Source organism: Dasypus novemcinctus, chromosome 13 (assembly GCF_030445035.2).
Source record: "Dasypus novemcinctus isolate mDasNov1 chromosome 13, mDasNov1.1.hap2, whole genome shotgun sequence".
NCBI classification, from domain to species: Eukaryota; Metazoa; Chordata; class Mammalia; order Cingulata; family Dasypodidae; genus Dasypus; species Dasypus novemcinctus.
The window spans coordinates 86034651-86062171 of NC_080685.1; the positions used below are offsets into that span (position 1 = coordinate 86034651).

The window sequence follows — 27521 nt, forward strand, 5'->3', positions numbered from 1 at the left end:
GTGGAAGGTCTGTTTAAGGTAGGAGTCTTGAGCATGTTAATAGGCTGAGAGAAAGGAGTTAGAATGTAGGGCAAGGTTGAAGAGATGATGGGGGTCTCGGGGAGTAAGGAATAGGTGGGTGGGCTTCAGACAGGGCAGATACCATCACCAAGACCAGAGAAAGGGCTAGATGAATCATTTTGCAGGTAGAGGATGAGGAAGTTGGAAGATCATATCTAGTGACCTCGATTTTCTTTAGTAGGCAAGATTTTCTAGGGTAGAGAGAGAGGAAGTGTGGAATGTGCCTTGAGAAAAGTGTCAGGCTGCCAAGACAAAGAATTCATGCCAAAGGATAAATGGCCCTCCAGAGGTTGGGGACCGTGAATCTGCTGTGTGGTCTCATCTAGCAGCGCGGGAGTGCCCAGGGAGGGGCCTAGAAGTCAGGCTGGGCTCTGGACCCACAGCTGGAATTTTGCTGGCATATGCGTAAGGATGGATACAAGCAGAGAGCAAAAGGGAGATCAAGTTCAGTGGAGTGAAGGTATAGAGATAAGCCATGAGCGAGGAGGCTGGCCCCTACCTCTCCATTCCCTGCGTGCCTCTCTTCCCATTGAGCCCCATCTCGCCACTGGAAGGGGGTGAGCACAGGTCTTCAGCCCCACAGACCAATTCTAAGGCTCCACGTGGCACCAGTCCATTGCAGAACAGCAGGGGTGGTGGGCATGATGGGAGACAAGCAGGGATTTGGCACACAAGGACATTAAAATTCTGGTCATTTTACACCATACAAGAAGGGATGAGAGATGTTACTTCTGATCCTTCCCATATTTGCTACAGGGACCCTAATCTCTGTTCCAAACAATCAGGAAAGCAGTATACTCTCCCTCTGCTGGGGCTTCCTGTCCTTTCATCACTCACAGAAAGAGGTACATGCTGGAATCATCTGAAAAGCTGATGTGTGTGTGTGAAGTTGAAGCCTGCTTAGGGGAGTGCTTTTGTGAACAGGCATTCTTCTTCTTATTATTATTTTAAGTTTCACATTTATGTGCTGATTTTTTTTTTTAATTAGAGAAGCTGTGAGTTTACAAAACAATCATACATAAAATATAGGATTCACGTACAATAACCAACCAACACCTTGCACTGGTGTGGAACATTTGTTACTATCAATGATAGTACTTTTTTTAAGATTTATTTTATTTATTCCCCCCTTCCCCTTCCCCATTCCCCCACTTGTCTGCTCTCTCTGTCCATTCTCTGTGTGTTCTTCTGTGTCTGCTTGTATTCTCATTAGGAGGTTCCAGGCACCGATCCTGGGGCCTTCGGGAGTGAGAGAGATGATTACTCTCTTGCACTACCTCAGCTCCCTGTTCTGCTACATCTTATTTTCTCTCCTCTGTGTCTCTTGTTGTGTCATCTTGCTGCACCAGCTCTCTGCGTTGGCCAGCATTCCTGTGCAGGGCGGCTTTCCTGCGTGGGCCAGCTCGCCGCATGGGCCAACTTACCCTCGCCAAGAGGCCCTGGGCATCGAAACCTGGACCTCCTATATGGTAGATGGGAGCCCAATTGGTTGAGCCACATCAATTTCCCTTGATGAGAGTACTTTTAAAATAATAACGGTACCCTTTTTAAAAAAGAATTTTTAAAATTTTATTTAGTTATTTATTCCCCCACAGTCCCACTTGTTTGTGCGCACTGTCTGCTCTTAATGTCTGCTCTCTGTGTCTGCTTGTCTTCTTTTTCGGAGGCAACGGGAACCAAACCCACTGGGAGGAAGGCGTCTCATTGCTTGAGCCACCTCCACTCCATGTGCTTTTTAAAATTGTAGTTATCTTTGCTACAATTCATGAAAGATTATTAAAATGTTCTATTGCCCATTGTTTACATGGTGTATTTTCCCATGTATCCCCCTATTATTACCACCTTGTATTATCATATATTTGCTATAATTCATGGAAGAGAATTCTTATGCTTGCATTATTAACTTACAGTCTACAGTCTACGATAGGGTTCACTGTGTCAGGTTTATTTTTTATTCTAGTAATATATATCCTAAAGTTTCCTCTTTTACCCACATTCTCCTATGCAGTTCAGAGCTGTTGATTACACTCAAATAATGTGCTATCACCACCATCCATTTCCATACCTTTACCATCAGCCTGAATAGAATTCTGTGCAAGCATCAACTCCCCATTTTCTAACTCGTTTATCTTCTAGTAGTTTACATTCTAGACCCTAGCACTATGAGTCTGCATATTATAATTAGATCATACCAGTGAAATCATACAATATTTGTCCTTTTGTGTCTGATTTATTTCACTCATCATGTTCTCAAGCTTCATCCATGTTGTCACCTGCATCAGGACTTCATTCCTTTTTATAGCTGAATGTTCCATCATATGTGTACACATTTTATTTATCCACTCTGTGGTTGCTGGAGACCTGGCATTGCTTCCATCTTTTGGCAATTATGAATAATGCCGCTATGAACATCAGTGTGCACATATGTTTGAACCCCTGCTTTCAATTCAGGGTCTATACCTAGTAGTGGGATTGCTGGATCATCTGGTAATTCTATATTTAGTTTCTTGAGGAGCCATTGAACTGTCTTCCACAGTGGCTGCACCATTTTACATCAGCAATGAATGAGTATTCCTATTTCTCCACCTTTCTCCAATACTTGTAGTTGTTTTTTTTTTAAATAGTGGTCATTCCAGTAGGTATGAAATGATAGCTCATTGTGGTTTTGATTAGCATTTCCCTAATAGCTAGTGACATTAAGCAATTTTTTTCATGTGCTTTTCAGTCATTTGTATTTCCTCTTTGGAGAAATGTCTGTTCAAGTCTTTTGCACATTTTTAAATTTGGTTTGCCTTTTCATTGTTGAGTTGTAGGATTTCTTCATATATTCTGGATATCAAACCCTTATCAGATATGTGGTTTCTAAATATTTTTTCCCATTGAGTAGGTTGTCTTTTCACTTTGATGCACAAACATTTTTAATTGTAAGGAAGCCCCATATATCTATTTTTTCCTTTTATTGCTTGAACTTTCGGTGTAACATTCCTTATCTTTTATATGACTTTATTTTAATATATTGAGCTTATTGGGTTTATTTATAGTGACAACTGCTTGCTTCAGACCAAATCCTCAAAATTACTCATGACTGAATCACTTGTGGGACCTAGCCAAGACTAAGAGAAACACAGAATCATGGTAACCCCAGGCAGTGTGGTTTTGGCAGTTTTGGATATCAATTCCTGGACTGGGAATTCCTGAGAAGTTAATACACCCATCTGCTCACTTTTGGAAAAGCCCACTTTCAACTGCCTCTTGAAATAAGAGCATCCCATCTTGAAAGAACAAAATGGTTCACAGGAGCCTCCAAAGCAGTGGTTGGAGGTGCTGAGTGTTTGCCTGGTGAACGAGTAGGGTAGACAGGTCATCGGTATGAGTTCCCTGTCCCAGCCTTGCATCTGAGACACTCCCATCTCCTTTAACCCCACCACACACTCCATCCAAGTCAAGCACGCTTGCTCAGGATCCCACATTCAGCTTATTTCTCCCTCCCCAGCTATCTCCCTTACTTCCTTAATATCTGCTCCAGCCGCTGCTCCTCGTTGAAGTCCCACCTGGATGTCACCCCGCTCCCTCTTTCTTTAAGTATTTGTACTTGGCTTCCAACATCAACAAATCTTTGCCAATTGAAATCCCCACCTCAAGCTATTCGTTCATCTTCACCCCCCACCGGGAACTCACCCCCTAGAGGTGCTTAGTACATGATTATTTAGGCAACCCGTGAGGACAGAAACTTCCACTGGCTCGGACACCAGAGGTCTTCTAAGTGCCTTGCCCCTGAGTGTGTCAGACCCACTGCTTTTGCTGGCATGAAGCTGACTCATGCTGGGCTCCTCTGAATGGCCCCTGTTGAAGCTGCTGACCCTTCCTTCTCCCACGCAGCTGGTTTTGACTTGAGGGTAATTCAGGGTTTTGCGGTGAGGACCGTTTACTGTACCTGCAAGATGTTAGGATAATATCAAGCACTGTACAGAGGTTCAGAGGTGAAAGGAAAGAGAACTAGCATCTCAGGATAATTCCCAAAGGCCAGCTGACTCTGCTCCTTGCAGGGCATGGAGCCCAGGAGCAGCCCCAGCAGCCCGCCAGGCCAGCGGGACCCTCAGCCAGCCCTGGGCCTCCGCCTGCATCCCACCATGGTCTGCCCCGGCCGCCTGGACTAAGGCTCTGACCTTCCACGGACAATAAGCAAGGACAATGCCCTGTCCCTCTCCGGGATACAGCACTGACCAGGTCACCTGTAGAATGCCCTCTTAGTTTCCTAAATCCCTTGAAATCCACAAAGTGAGAGAAATAAGACAATTTAATGATGACTTCCATGATTTACAGACAACTTTAAAACGACAGACGGACATTTCTCTCCATGCATTGGTACAGTGAAACTCAGAGATGAGTGGTGACCCAAGTCTAGGACTATGGTGCTCAGACGCTGTGCCCAGCCTCCTGTCACGTGGCCTGCCCAGCTGTCCTGACTGGCTCAGCACCTGCACACCTGGAGAGGTGGGAGGGGCCACCCAGGCCTTCGGAAGCAGAAGTGAGCGGACGGGATGGGCAGTGGAATAAATAAGAATGCAAGGGCGTGGGCACGCCTGGGCAGCAGAAGGGTGTAAGGTAGAGGGATGTGGGGACAACCTTCCAGGTGTGCCCTGAAGACACACTGTGTGCCAAGTGGAGTCGGCTTTCCCATCAGAACTGTCCCTGAGGGTTGGAACCAGGCCAAGCTGGGGCTGAGGTCTCAGGGTGGGGAGGAAGCTGGTAACAGAAAGGACAGTCCAGCAGACTAATCAGAAAGCAGAGAGGAGAACATACTGACTGCTGGGCCATGCTTCCCTCCCAAACACTGAGCACTTATGACCTGGCACCATCTTCCAGAGGATAATCAAGTTCCCAAGATTTGAAACTGGAAGGGTGGCAGGCATGGAGGAGGGAGAGCGGCTCCGTCCGGCGCTGAGGCCACCTGCAACGTCTCTGTTCCTTTCTGGCCTCCACCCCCTTCCCTCAACCCCAACACCTGAGGATGCACACTGCAGGTCAGAGGCCCTGCTCTCTTCCCTCAGTGATCAGCTGAGCATAGCACAGCTAAGGAGAGGGAGAGGCGGGAACATGCCACGGCTCTTAGAGGAAGGCCTGGGAGCGTGGCGCTGAGGGGAGGGGAGACGTGGCCCCTGCTCTGTCCAGCCGGTGCCTTGGGGAGGCCGGCAGCCACGGTCTCCAGTCCTTGACCCGACTGCGCTGGCCCGTTTAACTGAGCATCTTGTGCCGATCGAAGACCGTCTTCCGCTGCTCCTGCACCTGCAGCTTCCACCGCTGCTGAGCGCCTTCCACGCGTTCCAGGACAGTGTTTGCTCGGGGCCCCCCCAGGGAGGCGGCAACCCCTGCCATGGAGCGAACATCCTACAGGGGGAGGGAAAAAAGAAGAGGCGATTTGGCACTGGGGACCAGAGGGGTCTTGTGTCCCTATAACCCAACATGGAGAGAGCGGCCCTGTGAGCAACCCCAAAGCCTGAGCTCCCCCCAGGCTTGGGAGGCCGGGCCTCAGCGAAAGCTGTGGGCTCGAGGACCCTACCTCCCGCCTGAGGAGCCCGGCTCGGTGTGCGGGGTTTGCTGGAGGACTTGGGGTTTGCAGATTCTGAGGGAAGGGGCGCCTGCCCCTGGGCCCTGGCAAAGGAAACATTCCAGGGGTATGTTTTGGGGCCCCAGTTACTACCACACGGTTGGCTCAAGTCAGGCCGCCAGCCTGGACCGCATGGGCCTGTTTCTAATTCTCAAAAGGAACGTTAAGTGTCGGCCTCAAGACCTCATTCCGTGAGCACAGCGGACTCGATGCCATGTGAGGGAATGCGCCAGTGTGACCCTCTGCCTGGTGCAAGGCTGGACAAGTTCCCTGCCCCGTCCACCACTGCCCAGGGGGTGGCAGAAACCTCTGTCCTCGGCAGGAATGCCCAGGAGTGAGGGTCTGGGCCCTGCGATGGCAGCACACCTGCTCCAGGTGGGAGGGAGGGCCCTTATGAGTAGTCTGCACACATCTGGACCCACAGGGTCTGCTCTGCCAGGGGGTAGGACACCCAGCCCACCTTCCTGGGAAAAGGGGACGTGACGCCAGTCAGGGAGTCGGGCAGGGGTGAAGTCTGGAGCTCGACTCCAGCACTCCCACTCCAGAGCCTGCGCGGGCCCGCTCGTCCGTGGACAGCTTAGGGTTGCTTGGCTCGTCCCCGATCTGCCTCCCGCTGGCACCTCTTCTTCCCCTTCACTCTCAGAATGGTTTCTGTTGTCAAAAGCAGCATCCTCCCCTAATTACTACTTCTCTGCCTCTGAAGTTCGAGCCCATGCATTTCCTGCAGGACCCAAACCTGATCTTTGGGGGAAATGAGAGCCGAGGGCCAGGTCCACCCCCCCATGGGGATTTCCTCCCCAGCCCTGCCTGCCTCTCATCTCCTGCCACACACCTCTTAAGGGATTAGCACAGCTCTCTAGCCCATAGCCGCCCAGTAAATGCAACCCCTGCTTCTAATGCCCTGAGCTGGCACAGCTTCTGTCGTCATGCAGCTGCCGGGCTGGGGAGAAGGGAAGGGTGGTCAGGCGAGGGGGGGTGGGCAGAGAAAGAATGGCAGTTGCAGAGAGGTAGGCTGCCTAGAGGGGAAGCTGGTAGTTAGCGCCTCATCATTGTGCAGAGCTCTGAGCACTGCCCACGGTGAGCTGGAGATGGGCACTGCCCTCGGGGAGCCCTCTGCCCAGAATCGTGCAGGAGGCTTCCTCTGCCAGGCCAGGTGAGACTCATGGCAATGCCTTAGAGGCCGGTACCAGCAGCAACTGACAGGGGGCGTGCTGAGCTCCGAGTCGGGACTCCTGGGGAGCACTTCCCCTCCTGATGGCACTCCTCGGGGCCCATCTGCCAGGGTGAGCCCACACACCATGCCCACGGGTCCACAGAGGGAGCTGGGTGAGGAGGGAGGGCTCAGCCTCCTAGCAGCTGGGTGCCCCTGGACAAGATACTTTATTTTCCCAAGCCTCAATTTAATCTAGTCTTTCAGACTTTCTGAGTAAACTAGGAATTCTGCTTACTTGAAAATGTGTTACACGTATGCATACGTGTGCACACAAACACACACATTTGCGCAATAAACAGCAGTTTCACAAAACAAAATATTAGCCTATCTCAGTATGATGCACTCTGAAATTTTCTGCTCCGTTACATTTCATTTCTCAAAAATGTTAGTCATGACTCACTAAATTGATTTCATGACTTGGTAACAATAACCCCCAGTTTGAAAAATACCGATTTAATGATTATTAGATGGATATGGCAAAAATCAAACAGAAGACTCTCTGTAAAGTACTTTGTGTACTGGCTGTCAGAGTAGTTGCCCATGAAATGACTGGTTTCCTTCGTCCCTGGAGCCTGTGCTTCCTTCCTCCTGTGCTCAGCCTGGTACTCAGCTGTAGGAACCAGGTGCCCGGCCGAGGCAGCACGGCACGTTCCCTGCGGGGCAAGCCTGAAGCTGGCGGGGGTCTCTCGTCTCAGACAGGGGGGCTCTGGCTGACACTGCAGGTGGTGTCACCTTCCATGATGGCCTGGCTCCCAGAGCCACACTGGGGGACCTGCCTCTTTCTCCCACTGCTTATTCTGCACCGAGGACACCCAGCTCAGGCCCTGCTGCTCCCCTAAGACCCCACCTCTATTCTTCCTGCTGCACCTTCTGACCCAGCTTTTGCTCCTTGGAGGGATGCCAACCAGAACACGACAGAAAGACGGGTGCAAAGCCCAGGCCTCCTGGGCGGCACTGCCCTCCCCAGAGCAAGGCTGCCTTGTTCTCTTCGCCTCTGGCTCTTCGGCATGGGGGTTAAGGACACTTTGGAATCAAGCCGGCCTGGGTCTGAACCCTGGCTCTGCCGCCTACCAGCTCTATGACCTTGGGGAAGCACCTTCATTCTCGGAACCTATCTCCCGATCCAGAAGTTGGAGACTGAAAGAGCTTCTTTTTAAATGAGGCAATGGATGTAAGCCTTGAAGAGCGCCTGGCAGATAGCAAGTATTCAATCAGCAGTCACAGTTATTAATGTCAGACCCTAGCCAGGCTGGGGAAGGGATAAGAAGTTGGCAGGATGCCGCTGGAGGAGCTGCCTTGGAAAAATGGCCCTGGCTGTTGCACCGTCTTTCAGTTCCATCCCTTCCCGATTCAGCAGCACCAACTGAGTGACCCGCAGAGCTAAGCACAGGCATTGGCCAGCTCTGCCCGTGTGTCCATCTAGATGAGGTCGGCCCACCGTTACTTAGCCATGCTGCTCTGGGGGCTCAAGGCAGCCTCTCTCCTGGGACCAGTGTCCTCGCTGCCCGGCCTTGGGAAGGGGTGGCCTGAATGTGACCCCAGATGACCAGGATGGGGCACTCTGAGGCAGGTGTGGAGGGTGGGGAAGCTCCAGCCCTGCTGGGCCTTCCCCTGTTCTGCAGCTTGAGCGGGCGTCTCGAGGCGCAGCCAAAGGAGAGCCGAGAGCAGTGCATTAAGGGACCATGCCGAAATGCACCGTATTGCCATGGTATCATTTGTTTCCCCTTCATTCAAAGTCTTAACAAACAACTCCTAAGTGGGAGAAAGCTGCTGCTGAGAGACTCTGTGTTCCCATCGCTAACAGTCTGATTAAAAGGTATTAAAGACTTCACATCTTGTCCGAGACAGCCCAGAGTGGGCTGCTCTGCAGCAAGGACGGTGGGCAGAGGCACGAGTTACCACCATTTCCAACCCTTCTCTGAGCATGGCTCTCAGGGTAGCTCAGGGAGGCAGAAAGGCAGTTAGGAGAGGAGGGTGTAGAGCCCACCCAAGAGCTTGGATGCCTATGGGTTCCCAGAAGGTCACTGGTGGGAGCACATCAGCCTGTGACAAGTGCCAGTGTGTACCAGGCACTCTGCCAGGCATTGGACTTGTATGGCCCTCAGGGCCACGAGCCTGGCTTATGGGCAATATTATTTCCATTTTGTAGATGAACAACTGAGGCTCTAAAAGATGAATCATTTTGCATGCCAAGTATAAGTGGCTGGGTCTGAATCTGAACCCACGTCGTTTGTCTCTCATCCCAGGACTCTGCTGGAGTCCTCCTTTGGCTGACTTCTCCTAGGAGGGAGCCAATATGGAAAAGAGAGGAAGCGGGTTAGTAGCTTTTCCCAAGGCCAGAGCAAGAAGATAGTGCCTGTAAAGAAACTGGGGAGTTGCAAGCTAGGCCCTCCTTGCCAGCCCTGGGAGAACCCAGATATTCGTGTGGACGAGCCTGAGCTGATAAGCCTCCCCCAGCCCATCACAGCATCTCAGGTGAAGCCCTCTTTGCCCATCCCAGGAGACCTGGCTGGGGATCAGTGCTGGGCTGAGCCTTGCCCAGGTCTCTGCTAACAAGGAGTTGGAGGAAAAGAGACTCTGCCCTCAGGCGGCCCCTGAACCCTCCCCAATCCTGGGAGAAGGCTTGGGGCCAGGCAGGCCTAGCACCTACCCAGCCACGCCGCCGGGAAAGGCCCTTGGGTAGAGTCCTGTAGAAAGGTGACCTTGTGGCCTCCCTCGGTTTTTCAAGGGAAAGCCCCCAAGTTTCCCCCAATTCCCCCTGGCTATAGCCAAGTCCTGCTGCATCTCTCTACTGTGTCCCTCCCCCAATCCTGCATGCTACTGCCAGAGCCATCTCCCTACAGCAGGTCAAATAATGCCACTTCCCTGCTCCAATACCTTGGCCATTTACCTGGCTCCTTACAGAGGAAAACACCCCTGACCGGGGCACTCAAGGCCTTCGGAGCCGGCAGGAGCACGCGCCCAGCCTCGCCTCTCCCTGCTTCCTCTGCCTCAGGGACCACCTCACTGCCAGGCCTCTGCTTGGCTGCCCCTCAGCCCACCCTCTAACATTCCTAAGGCCCCTTACGCTTTAAGGCCTGATTAGTACTTCATTCCTTGCATATATCTTCAAAAAAATACATTTTACAAAAAAGTTGGGGGTGGGGGGTGGGGAGTGGGTTATATGGAACCTCATATTTTTTAATGCAACGTTCTTTGTGATCTATTAACTTTAATTTTAAAAAGTGTAAAATAAATAAATAAGTAACAATTACAACAACAAAAAAACACTTCATTCCTGATGTTGAACACACACTTGTAAAGCTTCACACACTTTAGCCCAGCCATCACTTTCAGGTGAGGACTATTACATCGACTTCACATTCCGAGAGCTAAAGCAGCAGGTTAAGTGCCAGCCTAGCAGGCGGCAAAGCTGGGACCCTGACCCAGCACTACCTGACTTGAAGCCGAGCCCTTAGCTCCTGTGCTGGGAGGGCTGACTGAAGCTCTAGAAATGTCCCCTGGCTCACACACCCTCCTGTTCTGTCCTCCCGTGAGTGGGGGCCATCTGACTGCCCTGGTGGGATCCCAGCCCTCCTTGGGGGGGAGGGGGGAAGCCTGTTTCTCAGAAGCCCGAATTTCACCTTCACCCCTGGCCCTGGGTGCTTCCGTCATCATTCTTCCTCGATTCCCTTCTAGAGCCTTCTCCCACGGGCAGCCAGAACTGTGGCCTCAGCCCCGGCGGGTCAGAGCCTGAGGACCCCTTCAGAGCTCAGTACCGCGTGTACCAGAGACACCCAGAGCCTACGGAAGCCCTCATTTCTCTTCAAAGAGGGCCAAGTCTGTACGTCTAAGAGCTCTGTTTGCCGTTTCTGTCCCTGCAAACACGCTGGCTTCCGCCTTTCAAAGGGCGTCTGAGCCCGGGGATTAGACCTGATCCCCTGGAATCCCAGGGGGGGCCAACGCACGGCAGGCAGGGGCTGCGGGGGCTCTGCCCGCACTTTCAAAGGAGCGCCACAGGCTTTCATCTCCCTCTGAGCGAGGCGGAGCCAGCCGGGGCCTCCCCTTCCTCACCCAGCCCTGAACCCCGGAGCAGGACAGCGCCTGGCTACGGAATCGCGGGGAGGGGCCGCGGACCCCAACCCTGGGCAGCTCCCACCTCCAGATCCCACTTTTGATTGGGCCCCAGACCCTGGGCGAGGCTGAGGGGGGCTGAGGCCCCTGGAAGGCAGTTTCCCTCTCAGGGTCACTGAGCTGTACAGGCCCGTGAGCTTTCCAAGGACCCTGACGAGGTCACCGCTGCGGACCTTCCTCCCGGGGTGAAGGCTAACTCCATCCACGCGGCTGCGCGGGAGGCTGTCTGCTTCTTCAGGGAGGTGCGCCCCGGTCCATTAATAAATGCAGAGACAGCTGCACCTCTGCCGCTGTGCGGCAGGCGGCCTGGGCCCTCTCCCTGCCACTCAGTCCCGCCCCCACACACCCTTCCCCTCCTGCACCACGAGGAGCTGGGTCAGTCGATTAACCTAGGACCAGGGTTGTTGGAGTCAGCCTCCAGGGCACCTCCAGCAGTTCACGAATCAACCCCCATCGTTCTTCTGAGCTGGCTTAGAAAACCCCCTCTGCCAGGAAGGCTTCCTTCACGGGCAAGCAGAGAGCAGGAAAACGCCCCAAAGCCTCTGGCTTTCTCGCCTCACTGCCGGTCTGGTAAAACCTGCCCCTGCTGGCTGCCTTGAGGCTCCCGGGGTCGGGCTCCTGGGCGGGTAAGGCTGGTCCGTCTCGACACAGCACCACCTGCAGGACTCCTGAGAACAGCAGGAGGAAGCGTAGGCGCGCGAGGCGCGTGAGGGGCTGGAGGGATTATGCTGACTACTGGGCCAGAGGGCACGAGGGCCGCACTCTCGTCACCCCAAGGGCACCTCCTTAGCTGCTTCAAGAGCGCCTGACGGAAGCCACCTTATTCCAGCCGCAGCACTTCGTGCCTGACCAGCTGACCCGGCTGCGCATCATCAGGCCGGGGTACGGAAGTGACCTGGGACGGCTTTTTCTTAGCTCTTGGCGCCTCGCAGGGCTGGAAGCTCCTCTCCAGCACGGGGCGGGCTTGCCGGCTTCCGCTGCGGCAGCTCACTGCCCCGCACGGGGCCTCATCTACATGGCCGGGCAGTGCTCCTTGCTGGATAATCCCCCTCCCACTGAGGAAGGCCCACCCTCTGAATCAGGTGCTGCCGCAGCAACTAGACTGACCAAATCGAATCCCTTCTCCCCAAGGCGGCCTGCAAACAGAAGCAGCCAGGTCTGAAGGCTGAAAGGGGGTGGGCACCCCAGGTTTCCTGGGGGAAAGAGAGGCCTGGGTGCAGATCCAGAAGGCAAGCTGCCCTCCCCTCTGGCTCCACAGCGGGGGCGGGGGGCGGGGCGGTGCCCAGGAGCCACGCATTCCAGGAAAATGGCAGCATGGGCTGTGTAATCATCCGCCTGCAACTCTCAATTACTCCCCCCAGGACGGCAATTACCACATCACCCCTAATCGTGGAGTGTTGGTTAGCCATGCTCCTCCCCTCAGGGTGCCATTACTGTATATTAATAACCAGGTAGGCACTCGAGGGTTCCTCTTGCACACAGACCACCCAACTTCCAGCCACACCACTTCCCAGGCCCCGGCTCCAATGCTGGGCCTTGGCCTCTCTGCTCCTCCTTTGGCCAAACGTGTGTCAGCAGGAGGCTTGGGGGCAGACGGAGATTGGTCCAGGCTGTACCTGGTGAAGCAGGGGGGCCTGGGGGTCGGCCAGGCCTCCCTCCCTGACCTGCCCTGTCCTCCCAGCTCATGCCGGCCCAGACTCCCCTCACCCAGGCAGCTTCACACTTAGACCTGAGCCCTGGAGCCTCTTTATGGTGGGAAACAGCCTTTTTCCACCTCCAATCCAGTGCTTGAAAAGCTCTAAGCTGACTGCTGAGTGGCAGTTGAGCCTATGCTTGGTTACCTCTAGTGACAGAGAACTTACTACCTTACAGGGAAGCCTACCCACTCCATTGTTAGAGTGCTTTGTTGGCAAGAAAGCTCCTTCTCATACTGTGCTAAGTCTCCCTCTCTTCCTTCAACTTTGAATCCTCCAGTCCCCTGGCTTTACCCAGGGTAAGGCTACACTCCCGTCTACAAAGACCTGAGGCAGCCATCACGCACCTCTGAGTTTTGTTGTTGTTGTTGTTCAACCTAAACATCCCGATTTCCTCAACTAATTCTGCCAGGACACGGCTGAGACGTCACCACTAGAGCACCTTTGTGTGTGCCTTATTCACTCACTCCATCACACACTCCGTCAGTCCACACTCACGAGTCTCTGCCAGCAGCGAGGCTCTAGGGCGGGGGTTCTTAGCCCTTTTGTTCCACGGATCCCTTTGCCAGTTAGGTGAAAACCACAGACCCTATACTATGTCCACACTACATCGTGTATTATTTAATAAATATATCACACCCGCACCAACACATCCCCACAAGAAAAGTGTTCTTTTGAATTCCAATTCCAGCTCAGGACCCCTGGTTAGGAGCCTGTGCTCTAGGGGTGAGCCAGCGGACCCAGCCAATGCCCTCCACAACTCCCAGAGGCCACCCCTCAGCCTGGAAAGCAGCAGTGAGCCTGCCCTGCCCCGAGAGCACCACCTGTGTGGCTTTCACCACCGACTCCGGGCACAGCTAGATGCTGTGAGTGTGCAAAGCGGGAGCCAGAGGCACGGAGGGGTATGAAGTCACCACTTGGCAAGGATCCGCCCCTACTCTTTGGGGGATACATGCTGACTCTTTACGGCCTTGCCTGAGCTCGGGCTGCAGGGCACACCGGGAAGAGCTCTTCACCTTGATCCTCCCTCCATCCCACCCTGGGCTCCCCTCCGGGGCTTGTCAGTATGGGGATGGATGGGAAGACGGGGTAGTTGCTACCAGTGCTGGGCCGGATCCAAGCCCCTCCAGCTCCCCACCATCGCAGGAGCTCCAGGCTAGCCCCACAGGCCCTGTGCCATCAGTGGTTCCCACCTTCTGTATCAAATAGAGCCAAAACTCCTTAGCTTGACGTTTGAGGCCTTTAATAATCTGACCTACACCTCCGGGCTTCCTCTCTTTGCCTCTGCTCCTACATGTCTTCCCTTCCTATCCTTGATTGCTCAGAATTCCTCAGGTGCAATACAGTGACTCACCACTTCAGTGCCTATTTGCCTAACGGTCCTCTTTGGCTCCTGAAATCCTCCCTTCCCATCAAGGCCCAGGGCTGTGCTCTGCATTGAGCAGGTGCTCAACTGATGCTTGTGGACTCACGGAACAAAAGAATACGCTTGCTGCCTCGCCTTGCCACCAGTGACTGAGTGACCTGGATGTCATGGGTATCAGTGTGTGGCAAGCCTTGGTGGCTTCACTTTCCTTCTGCTTAGAAATACAGCAGAACAGGAAGTCAGGGCTCCCCAGCTGGTGCCCTGCAGCTGCCGGATGCCAGGTCCAGGGAGTTTCAGGGCACCCCTCGTTTCATCTGGAAGTGCAAAAACTGGGATCCGGGTGATGTGAACAGAAGGGCAAACTGGAGCACGGGAGGGGGTGTGAGACGCTCCGCGGACCCCTACTAGGCTCAGGGATGCCCTTCTGGGCTCTTCCCTGGGCACGTGCGGGCCGGGGGCCCGGGACCTTGTCTATGGGCAGGGGCCCTGGCAGGGCCTGGTCCCCGGAAGCCTGCTTACCTCGTTCTCCTCCTCGTTGTGCAGTTGCTCGGTGTAGGCGTCCGGCTTTCGAATCAGGGGGTCCACCAGCATCAGGAAGGCCATGTAGAGCAAGAGGGCACCCACTACCAGCAGGTAGATGACGATGATGACCTGAGGAAGGGAGCCAGCTTGTCCTCCAACCATGGCCTTGTGGGGAACCCTCACCTAAGGCCCCTGAGAGAATAAAATGGCGCCTGGGGCAACCAAACGGTGCCAAAGAACAAAAGGGCTCGAAAGTCCCTACCAAACTGCGAAAGTAACAAAAAGGCGCCTGGGGCAATCAAACGGAGCGAAAGAACAAAATGGCGCCTGGGGCAATGACTCTGCAGATACTGGAAACCAGCCCGTTTCCAGGAAAAAGCAACTGAAACCGAGTGAGCACAGACCCAATAAGGGCACGGCAACCAGCACTGGAGCTTTGACTGCGTCTCACCTCACTCAATATCATCCAATCAACCTTTTACACGATCCTTCAAAAGACAGTATAAGATAGCCTCCCCCTTTACAATAACCGGAGTAGCTTTCTCCCATCAAGCTGTCTCCAGAGTCTCATTTCATTCTGCCTGTGTGTGACTGTGTGCCTGTGTGGCTAAGTGTACCTCAGTGGCCGAAACTCTGCCGTCTTACCCCCACTGAGAGCTCCTTCCTTTGGTGGCTTGAGGTGGGCATCTTACCCCGGCGGAGAGACCCCAAGGGAGTCCCAACGACATGGCCTGGCAAATCGGTTTCCATTCTTGTGCCATCTCTGGTCCACTGGCAGTGACTGCCTTGACTGCATGGGCTCGGAGGAAAGAGCCCCCAGGAGGATTCGGGGAAGGGCAGGGGATGGCCCTACTCCACACATGTGCTACCTTTGTCCTAAGCTGAGGGACTCCTGCAAGGACTACGAGTTCCAAGGCAGGCGTGAAGACAGCAGCTGATGAACAAGTGGGGCCTGTCACCCCAGAGGCTACCAGACTACTTTGTCGGGGTGGAGAAGCAGGGCCTACGTGGCTGGAGAAGAGACTGTAAGGAAGGGTGGAAAGCAACCAGATACTCAGTAAGAACAAGCCTGAAAGCTGGGCTCACAGCTCCTTCCTCACCGCTGAGCGAGCGAGGGTGGCTGAGGTGGGACGCTCCCGGGCTGAGGGCCCAGCTGGCCCATTCATGGCACTCTGCTTGGCAGAACAGGACGGGTGGGCAAGGAGGTCTGCACTGGTGGCTGGAGGCCACACCTCAGTACACACCGTCACCCTGAGGGTCGGAGAGCCCCACAAGCTGGAGTCACGTTTGTTTTCTGAACAGGCAGAGTAATGTTTCTCAGTGCAGATGCTCTGGGCATTTTAAGCAGGACCCTCCACTAAGACATTTAGCATGCACAGTCCCTAGTGCCAGTAATAGACTTCAGTTATTGGAACCGTGAAAAAACACCCTCACTCCACCCTACATGCTCCTTAGGGGGTGGGCAGGATGCACCTGCCTAAGGATTGCTAGGCTAAAAAATTCACCCAGATCCCAAGGCTAGGAAATGGGAGTGAGGTAACTTGAGCCCAGATTGCTGACTCTATCTCAAATGCTTTTTGTTCTGTGCCCGGCTCAGCCAGTAGCCAAATTCAACTGGACCCATCTCCTCCTTGCCTGGGGCATCAGCGTTCATGCCTCTTCAAGAGGCTAAATGATCAGGCCCCTTGCTGACACCCCAGGAAGTGGGGAGGAGGGAGGCGGTTGGGTCTCTAGTAGGCTGAGATGGGGGGTGGGGAGCCCCCAGACAAGGACTGGAGGGAAATTCTAGGGTTTAGAAAGTTGTGTTAGATGAGGCCCCCATGCTGGGAAGTCCCTTCCCCGCTAACCATGGAGGGGTGACATCTGGCTCAGAATTTAAGGTCTCAGGTGTCTGGTCCCCAAGAGCAGGGCCCCCTGGAGCAAGTTCAGAGGAGAAAGGATGCCAGGGGGAGGATGAGAGGGAATGCTTGATGGGCCACGACCATGGGGACAGGGGCAGGAGCTGCTTTCTGCCTGAAAGGTGAGAACACAGGAGTACAGGACAGGACAGGAGCTGTCAGCAACCTGGCCCAGGCAGGGAAAGAGGAGAAGCTCATCTTTGCTAAGTTATTTTCTGACCCTATTTCTAGATTCTTTAGAGGACACATAGAAATAAGCTTACAAACTGGAACCGGGACTTACACGAGGAATCGGTTAGCGCCTGGGCGAGGAGATCCGAAGGCGCGGGGGAGCTAGAGCCTCTGATGGAGAGGCGCCCTGGCCCTGGGTCCTGCCTGCAGCAGAGAAATGGGCCAGGACCTCGTGGCATCCATCCTCGCCCACCGGACTCCCCTGCTGAGGGTGGCTCTTTCTAGCACTTCTCTCCGGAACTCACCCATGATCCGTGAGAACAAGGGTCAAGAAAAAAGCCAGAGGAAGCCGCCTGCAGCCCCTCACATCTGGGTCTAGCACCCAGGCAGCCAGCCCCGTTCCCAGGCCGCTGAAGCTTTCTCAGTGGAGTTCCATACCACTGTGGAAGCGTCATTAGACTGTAAGCTCTGGGAGGGCAGGCTTACCTCTCTATTCCCAGCACCCTGCATGGGCCAGAACACAGTAAGCACCCAAAACATATTTAACAAATGCATGGAAAAGAGGAAGGAAGGGAAAAAAATGGAAAGAGCGGAGAGAAGAAAGGGGTTCTCAGTCATCCCTCCCAGGACTTTCCCCTTGATGGCTCACTGAAACGCGAGCCCCTAGGAAGGTGTCAAAAAAACCCCGCTCCTCGGAAGAAGGGGAAGTGGGTCCCTGGGTCTGCAGTGAGGCCAGCCTAGAAGCCAGTCCCACAGTCACCTGGAATGTTCCAGAATAAAACCAAAGACTGCGGGGGTCAGGCGGGGGGTGTGAGGAGGGGGCTGCGCTCGTGTGTGGTCGCCCGGTCACGGGCGCGAGCTACCTTGATGGTGGTGGTGCTGCGCTCCTCGTACGTGCACTCGCACAGCAGGCAGTAGGCCTCCACGTCGTGGCCGGGCACCGGCATGGGATCCACCACGTGCAGGCAGTTGCTGCAACAGAGACAGACAGGGTGCGGGAGGCTAGAAGGACCTCAAGACCAGGGAAGCCAGCGGCCGAGAGAAGAGTACTTCCAGGAGGGGCACAGGTTGACCAGGACCCCTTCCCCAACCCAAAGCCTCCTAGCTACAGCCCCTAGCCCGTCAAGACCAGCTCTCGGGAAGTGGACTTGGCTCAATGGATAGGGTGTCCGCCTACCACATGGGAGGTCCGCGGTTCAAACCCCAGACCTCCTTGACCCGTGTGCAGCTGGCCCATGTGCAGTGCTGATGCGCACAAGGAGTGCCCTGCCACGCAGGGGTGTCCCCGCGTAGGGGAGCCCCACGTGCAAGGAGTACACCCCATAAGGAGAGCTGCCCAGCGTGAAAGAAATTTCAGCCTGCCCAGGAATGGCACTGCACACATGGAGAGCTGACACAACAAGATGACACAACAAAAAGAGACACAGATTCCCGTGCTGCTGACAACAACAGAAGCGGACAAAGAAGAACAGGCAGCAAAATGGACACAGAGAACAGACAACCGGGGTGGGGGGGAAGGGGAGAGAAATAAATAAAAAAAGGAAAAAGAAAAAAAAAAAGACCAGCTCTCAAAATGGTACCCACAGAGCTGGAACCATAAGTGCCCATGTGCCCCCCAATTCTGCCCTCCCCTGCTCTCTCACCTCATGCTATGCTCTCCAGGGGGGCTCATCTGCTCCAAAGGCTTCAACTCAGTAGCGAATGACTCTGACCAGGCCCTCCAGTCGGTACCTCTCTCCTCCAATCTTACATCCAGATGCTGATTGAATCACCCCACAGGGGCCACAAACTCCATTCCCCCTTCCCATCCTCAACTCCCCAGGCCCACAAAGTACCCCCTCTGTGTTCCGACCAAGGTGAAAACCTGGGGGGCATCTCTGCTACTGCGTGCTCCTTCACCTGTGAATCCGTGCGGTGCCCCTGATTTTATTCCTTAAACGTGTCCAGAATCCATCTTGGTTATTCACTCACTGTCTAAGCTGAGCCCCGGATCATTTCTTCCTCGGGACAACCGACCCAGCCTCCCCGCTGCTCTCCCTGGCCTGGTTTGGCCCTGTTCTCACAGCACCTTCGCAGCCCAGGGAGCCTACCCAAACGAAGCTCTGTCAGGCTGCTCCCTCGTACGGCCAGCACCCCTCACACGACCTCAGCCTGCTCACCCGCCTGCCTCCAGCTCCTCCCAACCTGCCCAGCCTTGTCTCCTGCCACTCGTGACCCCGCCCGCTAACCTTTGGTGATGCTGACCTTCTGGACCACTCCCCGAATGAGCCCCCATGCTCTCTTCCTCGACACAGTCCACACCCTCTGCCAGGATTGTGTGGCTTTGCCCGCCACCCCTTTCCACCTCTCGGATCCTACACATTCTTCAAGATTCTGCTCAAAGGCTTGGCCTCTCCTCTCAACAGCCGCCCCCCATGCTCCTCCGTCACAGCACCAATCACGCTGCAGTGGATGCTCCTGCATCTGGCAGGTGCTGGCTCCTTGAGGACAGGGGCTATCTGCCTAGCACTGTGCTTGCCAGAACAGGGCTCTGTAAATAAGTGACTGCCAAATGAATGACAAGGTCTGTTAAAGATGATGTCCACTCGGCCGCTCCTTTTACCCAGAGGGCTCCCAAGTAGGGCCGGCCAAAGAATGCAGGTCCCACATTTAAAAAGAGAGAAAATGAGGCTCAGGAAGGCCAAGTGCCACCTCCTTCGCAGTGATGAGGCCAGGACCCAGATCTTTGGCCTCAAAGCCTTTTCATCCGACTCTCGCTCCATGCTCCGCTCTTAACTCAGGCCCTTTTCCCAGCCTTGCTCAGATCAGCATGCTTCCAACTTGTGTGGTTCATAGACCACACTGAGTAAGCAAAAAACCCTACAGCATGCTCCTTTCTCATTCCCACAAATCAAACAAAACCCCGCAGTGGGTGGCAAGGGTGAGCCAGGCCTGGGCTCCGTCCCGGCTCACTGTCTCCTCTGTGAGATAAGATGGCTTCAGGCACTTCCAGCTCAGCCCGGAGTCCTGCAGGAGTCAAGCACAGCTCCTGGGGGTCTCTCAGATGGCCCTGACCAAACATCAGGCCTGTCCTTCTGAGCCCCACCTCTCGGAGCCTTCCAGACCCAGCCTGGGGGTCTGGCAGAAGCATCGAGGGTGTGCCTCCCTTTCCTGAGCCGCACGGGTCCCTCGGTTTGAAGGCTGGCCGCTCCAGCGCTGCCATCGGATCTGTGCATTTCCCAAAAGGCCTGGGCGACCTCGGGGGCGACTGAGAGAGGCCCAGCCCAAGTCAGGGCCCTGTTAATGGGGGACTATGCGGTAAGGCAGCAAGGTGGACACCAGATACTGAGCTGAAGGATTTCTGCGGTCTCTGGCGCTCCTGGGAACTGGCAAAATCCTAAACGCGTTCTTGCTCTCCTAAGCGTCTCCATTCATTCTTTTGGGATCAGTGATAGCAAAACATTTCCTGGACTGGTCAGGGGATGTTAAGGGGAAAGGGCCAAGAAGGACAGCCTGGGTTTAATTCCCTGCTCTTCTACTTATTCTGTGCTGCTAGGTAAGTTATTTGGACTCTCTGGGCCTCAGTTTCTTTCAAACTGTGCTCCTTGAGGTACCCCAGGAATCTCTGGGTGGGAGGGCAGTGGTGGTAAGGAGGGGTACTACTCCCTTTAGCCAGAGGAATTCTGATTTTATGTTTTACACGTTGTGTTTCCCAAAGCAGATTTTGTTTGTAGAAAAGGTCTATTTGTAAAAGTTTGGAAGCTACTGAACCAGTCAACCAATCAATTTTCTTCCTGCTCTGAGATTCTTTGTCTCTATAACACATTGCCTTGCCTACTCACTAATGGGGCAAAATTGGGGTTCCCGCCCTTTTAGAAGCAAGTGGTTATAAATCCCACCACTAGATGGCAGAATACCAGCAACATGGGAACAGATGCCTTGACCACTAACCTGCTCTGCAGCTCAGACTCTGAAGGCTTAACCGTGCAACCCAAGCGAGAGGACAAGTGTTCTCTAAGCAGTGGACCAACTGGGCATCAAAGAGGAACTGTGGGAGACCCCTGAAGACACAATCCAACTGGTGTCCTCTGGTCTCAGCAGGTGAGTGCTAAGATCACAAGTCAAGACCCCTCCTCTACCTGAGGGGTCTAGGGGCTCTAGGCCAGCATGGGGTGACTCCAGGATAAGGCCAGTGTCACTGGGCCCACTGGAGTCTTACTTCCAGACTCAGTTTCCACCCTACCCACAATGGAACTGTCTTGAGGTTCTTGGTTTGAGGCTGTTCTTCGGGAAGCCCCTAATTCTGACCTTTAAAGGACAGAAGGTCCAGACAGGAGGACTCTCCCTCTGTGGGCATCCAAATTCTGAAGCCATATGAAAAGAGAGCTCGTGCTGCTACAATCCCCAGGGGCATGGGATGTAGCCTTGTTAGCTGAAGTGGGGCTAAGACAGTGCACTGATTTATTTGCTGATGTTATTTCAACACAACCATAAGCAAGGGGGATACTGGGGCTCCTCCCAGGATGTCATGCCTCATGGTTTTGTGAATTTTCTCAGGAAGCAGGCAGAAAAAGTCTAGTGCTGCAGGAAGAGTCCATGCACAGACACTATTTCTGTGGCCTCTTTGGTAAGGCGAGAAAGAGTATATTCATAATATCAGCTAACGTTTACATAGCACTTACTACATACCTGGTAATGTTCTAAGTACTATACTTATGTGTGTGCAAACACATTCATTTAATGCTCAAAACACTGCCAACAATTCACAAATGAGGAAATCAAAGCACTTTGGAGATTAAGTAATTTGTCACACAACAAGCAGCAAAGCTAGATTTGATGCCAGGCAGGCTGGACTCAGAGTTTGTGCATCTAATTAGATTGCCTCTCAGAAAAGAGGTATGAGACTCATACCACCTCAGAGTGGGAAATTTGGCGAGCTTCCTAGTTCCCAAATGTCGTTCTGATCAACTGCATCCTGATCACCTAAGGAACTCTTGAAAAAGGACACTTTCCCCTCCCATATTTACAGAAGCAAAATCCCAGGGGTGGGGGTGGGGAAGTTGTGCCAGCAATCTGCATATTCTAAAAGCTTACCTGATGAATCTGAATGCACAACCAAGCATGGGAAACACTGACCCAGACCCCTACCAATGCTAATCTCTTCTACAGTGACCTTATCAAGGAACCATCTGACCTATGCTCAGAGCTCTCCAAGCTCCTAAAACAATTAGAAATGCTCCCTCAACTTACATTTAAATGTTTTCCTGAAGCTTCCATCCATTGGCCCCAACTGTACCCCAAGAAACCACAATGAACATAACAGATCCCTGCAATCCCCACCCCCGGGCATGCCAGCCCTTCTCACTGTCCTCCTCAGCCATCCCATCTCCCCACATCCTCTCTTTCCCATGCCAACTCTAATTCCTTAAACCATTGCTTCTAAGACCATGTGCTAAAACTTCCCCTCATCAACCTGGTTTCTCTGCTCTGAATGAAGTCCCAAGTTATCTCTTTCTTTTTTAAAGGGACACACTGGAAAGTGAATTAAGACTCCAGAAGAATAATTCAGATTCTCTCTCTGGGTCCCAGGCTATGCAGTTATAAATTGGGAACCATAGCCATGCCCCCTACCTTACAAGGAGACTGAACTAGAATTACATGTGCAACAGGGCTGTGAAAAAGCACTGAACAATCATTCCACAGTTTGTGGCCATAGTACTTCCCTCTCCCAACTTCTCTACTACTACTCTGCATTCATCAATGAAGACCCAAATTCAAAGCAAAGCAATAAAAGCCATTCCTCTGACCAGGAAACCTTCACCTGGAATTCAGGACCTCTGGCTCCTGTTTCCTATTGGTTGTATAACCATGGAACAAAATATTCCTTCTTCTGGCTCTTCATAGGAATGGGAAGAGCAGGTTTAACATCCAGGGGCTCCAAGTACCCTCGTAAACACCCCAAACCTCAACAAAGCGTAGCAGCCAAGGGCCTCCACACAGTGCCTTACCAGTCCTTCTGCGACACATTCTGGTTGTAAATGTGCCCACTGATGTTTCTATATGGAGGACAGATGCATTTGCACCGGATGTCTTCAGAACTCTAGAAGAGAAAACACAGGTCAGGCAGGCAGGACCCTTGGGTTCAGTTCGAGCAAGTCTCTCAACTTTCAGCTGCCCGTTCTGTAAGGTGACCATTTACACATGCTCCTTCTCCATTCCCAAGTTCAGCAAGTAATGACTTCTGTTAGAAAGGACACTATATCACAGGTCCCTCAAGACAAATGGTTCAGATGGAAAATGGGATACACCAGAAGCTGTCCATGATTACCACTCCCCAAAGTGGGGAGCCTGAGAGAGGGAGGATGGGGGGTCAGGCAGGAGGGCACAACAAGCAGACTGACAGCTTGGGCCCTACATCTGTATGTGGGACTCTCCCCACTCCATTCCATCACCAACTTCCTGGGAGAACTGGGGGAAGGAATAGGGCAAGGGTGAGTAAGGGAAAGTGAATCAATTCCAAGGGAATATCCAAGCAATCCCTTAGAAAGTTATTCCCCTCAGGAACAAAGAGACAGATAGCACGATAAGTATTTTCATTCCAATGAGGAATTCCCCCCAGGGAATGCAAAAACAAGTCGATCCTCAGACTCAACCTTACTTTAAAGCAGGGGTTCTTAAACTTTTTTTTGTTCCACATATCCTTTTGCCAGTCAGGTGAAGACCACCGACTCCTTACTAAGTCCACACTATACTGTGTATTATTTAATAAATATATCACACCTGTACCAACACATCCCCACGGAATGTTTTTTTAAACTTCAATTCAAGCTCACAGACCCTTTGTTAAGAACTTCTACTTTAAAACTTTGGTGTGAGGCGAATGTATTCATGAACTGTTGTGATTAGTAATGGAAGAAAATGTGGCATTGGTGTGGAGAGGGTGGCCATGGTGGCTGCTGGGGGTGGGGAATGGAAGAGATGAGATGTGGGGGCGTTTTTGGGACTTGGAGCTGTTCTGGGTGGTGCTGCAGGGACAGTTGCCGGACATTGTGTGTCCTCCCATGGCCCACTGGATGGAACGTGGGATAGTGTGGGCTATGATGTGGACCATTGACCATGAGGTGCAGCAATGCTCAGAGATGTATTCACCAAAGCAATGGATGTCTCATGATGATGGAGGAGATTGTTGCTATGGGGGGAGGAGTAAGGTGAGGGGGTGAAGGGTATATGGGGACCTCATGTTTTTTGAGTGTAGTATTAAAAAGGTGAATAAAGTCAAAAAATAAAAAATAAAAAAAAAAAGGAAGAAGTAAAACAAAACAAAACAAAAAATAAAGCCTTGGTGATCTTCACAATTTCAAATTCCACAGACCCACACAAACCCAGCTCCGGGTCTCTAACCCCTAAAGAATGGAAATTAAATCAGGAATCCCAGGGCTGAGTTGGTCATGCATAATAAAAGAAACTTCCATCTGTATAAACTATCTTTTTTAATATATCATTATGTAGCATTTGTACTTTATTTTATAATTTCATTCTTCCTAAGTAGAGCAGTAGATACTAGAACCACACAGGAGCAAAGGAAGAACTGAAATAACTTCCCCAAACACTAACTTCCCCAAACAAACTTCCCTGATGGAATTCCATCTCCCACCTGTCTCACCTGCGCCACCCTGGCTGCAGGTTTCTTCTCCCCTCCCTCTAACCTTGGGAGGGAGGCCTTTCATCTGGAGCCTTCCATTGGAGAGAACCCCACAAGTATGCCCCCACCTCCACCCCCCACCCCCGGAGCGGATGTAGCTCAGTGGTTGAGCCCCTGCTTCCCACGTAGGAGGTCCTGGGTTCAATCTCTGGTACCTCCCCCCAAAATAAAAAAGAAGCAAGTATTGCACTGTATGATTGTGTACTATGAACCAACTCTATGTGTAACATATTGTATGACTCAAAAAAAAATTATATGTATCCAGCACATTTAATTGAAGAAAAAAAAAGTATTGCCACAACCGTGAGTGAGGGGCAGGGCTTGAGCAGCAGCCCCCTCTGGGGAAAGCCTGCAGGCCGGGTGGTCGTGAGCTAGCGCAGCTGGCCCCCTCCCTCACCTTGCTGGCTTGAGCTGGGAGAAGTAGTAAACACCCGACCACGGCCACCAAAGGCAGGAGCTTCATGCTTACTCAGGCTCGCTGGGACAGCAGTAGCGGTCACCTGGAGGGGAGAGGAGGGGTCGGGAAGAGGTAGGTGGCCGCCTCGCTAGGACCCTAACCCTCTGGCCCGGACTCAGCAATGGGGTTGGGGGCTGGGCTCCGGAGCTTCCAGAGACCCGTCGCCAAATGCTGCCCTCCCCTCTTCCCGGGTCTCCCGCGCTCCGCTCCCACCTGGCCGGCAGGGGGGCCTCCCGGGGCCTCCTGCGCCTCCGCCCAGGCCTGGCTCCGACCCTCGCATTGCGTCCCACCGCCCTCCTGCCATCTCCACCCGCTTTACCTTCAGGCCCGAGCACTTTGGATGCAAAGTCTGAGAGCCCGGATCTGACCGCGAGACCCGGGCCAGGGGTCTCGGGCTAGGCTTTACGCCGCCCCAGGGACACCCACAGTCCCCCGCACCTGCCCCCAGAGCCGGGTCCGCGAACCTCCAAGTCAGGCGGCTTCAGTACGAGACCCAGCCGGCCCCGCCCCCCCGCTCCTATTGGCTGCTAGAGCAGCCCCTCGGCCAACCGCGCTCATCACCAAGGTAACAAGACCCACCTACGCCTCTGCGCCGCGGCTCGCGCAAGGGAGAGGGAGCCATTTCCCCAACCCCAGCAAACAAGAAAAGGGACCGTCGCCCTTCCAAACCGGAAACCGGGAAGGGTCTGGTCTTTGCGGCGTGTAAAACCTCTACGCTCCTTGTACCATGAAACTCGAGTTTCGGAGAGGGGCTAAGCCTGTTCCGTCTTAATGTCTTAAAGAGAAAGCACTTTACGAGAAAGGAGCAACAGTAATGATAAAAACAGACACGGGGCTTTGTTCTTATTCACGATCTGGAAACGTTATTCAGCGACACTCCTGCCCGAGAAGGAGGAAGGGAGCGGGGGTGACCCGCTGGGCCCCTGTAGGTGCACCTGCCCCAAGCGCTGGTTCTGGGCCTGGCAAATTAAGGCAAGATGTGCAAGACCAGGCTGTCCGGGGGCGCAGGCTGCTGGGAGGCAGATGTTCACTTCCTGTCAACCGTGGAGGAAAGGGCATCATCTGACTCTTGAGCACCACACCGGGATGGGGACACCTGGGCTTTGCCTGACCCTGCCACTAAGCAGCTGTGTTAACCTGGAGAAGACACTGCCCCTCTCTGAGCCTCAGTTGCCTTCTATGTAAAACAGGTTTGTTGGCTACTAAGACCCGTTTTGGCTTTGATATTTTGGGATCCTGGGGGGTGGGAGACAAGTGGATTAATGTGGTCCAGACTTGAGGTTGGGATGGGAAGCAGCACATGGGTTGGGTCCAGGTGGAATGAAGCCCTTCCCAGATGTGCTGAGGTAGGTACTGCGTCTGGAGGTAGTTGAGTTTGTGTTTCTCTCTTCTACTTATATTTTATTCATCTTTAGATCCTCTCCACCTGGTGGTGTGCCCTAAACTTGGTGGGCACTTAGGAAATGTTTGCTGAACTGAATTGGGTAGAGTTAAATTAAACCTAGAGTGTGGGAGGGCAGGAGGACTAAGGGGTGACACAAAGCTCATGGGCGTTGGAACTAGAATGACCGGGTACGAATCTCGGTTCCTCCTGTCCTAGTTGTATCAATTGGGGTGGTTGGCTTATCCGCTGGGGGCCTCAACTTTCACATCCATAGAATGGGATGATTTTACCCGCCTTTCAGGGTTGTCGTGAGGGCACTCTGCATCTATATGTGCAAAGCAGCTGAAACACTGTCACAAAGAGGGTGTGGTGGTTAAGTTCATGTGTCACCTTGGCCGGTTATGGTGCCCAGTTGTTTGGTCAGGCAAGCACTGGCCTGATTGTTACTGTGAGGACATTTTGTGGACTTAACCCACCAGTAAGTTGACTGCATCTATGGCCGATTACATCTTCAGTCAACTGAGGAGATGGCCTTCAACAGTGTGCAACGTTTCATCCAATCAGTTGAAGGCTTTAAAAAGAGAAGTGATCATTTCAGCCTTCGAAAGAGAGACTTTCCATCTCTACTTCAGCCAGCTAGTTTCTCCTGGGGAATTCATCAAAAACCTTCATCAGAGTTCCCAGCTTGCAGCCTGCCCTATGGAATTCGAACCTGTGCATCCCCACAGTCACATGAGACAAGTCTTATGAAAATCTCATAATGTTTATAGATATCTCCTGTCAGCTGTGGTTCCCTTGAGGGCCCTGCCGAATACAGAGCAGAAACCCCATAAGTGGAAACATCAGCTCCGTCTGGAGGTCAGAGTGACTGCCTTGAGGCTGAGAAAGGATACCTACTGCATGGGGCAGAAGCGACCGCTCAGGCACTGGTAAAACAGCCTCCTGCCCTCCATGCCCCACCTCTGTAGTGGTGGGGGACCTTCACAGGGACGAAAGGATGGGGCTGGGTCTTGGTCCCCTCCAGTGGATGGCCCTCTGATGCCCAAAATAAATATACTCAATTCTGAGGTCACCGTCTTCCCTCCAGTGATAAGGCCAGCCATTTTCCTCATGGCACCATTTTCACCTTGCATTTCTCAGGTCCCCAACTGTGGTGTCAGATGTGCTTTGGCTCTTCTCTCTCCTGTCCCAGCATCTAGTCTATCTGGGTGTCTCCAGAGGCAGCCGTCATCACCCAGCCCTCACGCCTCTCCAGCTGACACCCTGCTTCCTGGAACACACTCCCTTCCTCTGTCCTTCTGCTTCGATCCTGTCTTCCTCCAAGCCTGTTTTCAGGACCGCCCTCCTCACTCAA

The 27521-nt window shown here is 53.1% G+C and overlaps 1 protein-coding gene across 4 annotated transcripts; it reads right to left on the minus strand.

Moving 5' to 3' along the window:
- Window positions 1-4339: 4339 nt before the first annotated feature.
- TMEM9 (transmembrane protein 9) lies at window positions 4340-25329 on the minus strand. 4 transcript variants are annotated; one of them, XM_012519737.4, is made up of 6 exons: window positions 25248-25329; window positions 24724-24826; window positions 22633-22724; window positions 17509-17617; window positions 14574-14705; window positions 4340-5448 (listed from the first exon to the last, which is right to left on the minus strand). In XM_012519737.4, exons 2-6 carry the CDS (start codon window positions 24787-24789, stop codon window positions 5296-5298), a joined length of 552 nt encoding a protein of 183 aa, XP_012375191.1. In that variant the 5' UTR covers window positions 24790-24826; window positions 25248-25329; the 3' UTR covers window positions 4340-5295. The 4 variants fall into 4 exon arrangements, with proteins under 4 accessions (XP_012375191.1, XP_004478761.1, XP_012375190.1 ...); XM_004478704.5 differs by having other exon boundaries at window positions 25103-25302; XM_012519736.3 differs by having other exon boundaries at window positions 25222-25296.
- Window positions 25330-27521: the final 2192 nt, after the last annotated feature.

Excerpts from the sequence above, each read along its gene's own strand:
- TMEM9 (XM_012519737.4), bottom strand. The coding sequence starts at position 24,789 with ATGAAGCTCCTGCCTTTGGTGGCCGTGGTCGGGTGTTTACTACTTCTC. Across the intron at positions 17,618-22,632 it reads AATGTGTCGCAGAAGGACTG|CAACTGCCTGCACGTGGTGG; the intron begins GTAAGGCACTGT and ends TCTCTGTTGCAG. Across the intron at positions 14,706-17,508 it reads GCAGCACCACCACCATCAAG|GTCATCATCGTCATCTACCT; the intron begins GTAGCTCGCGCC and ends TCCCTTCCTCAG.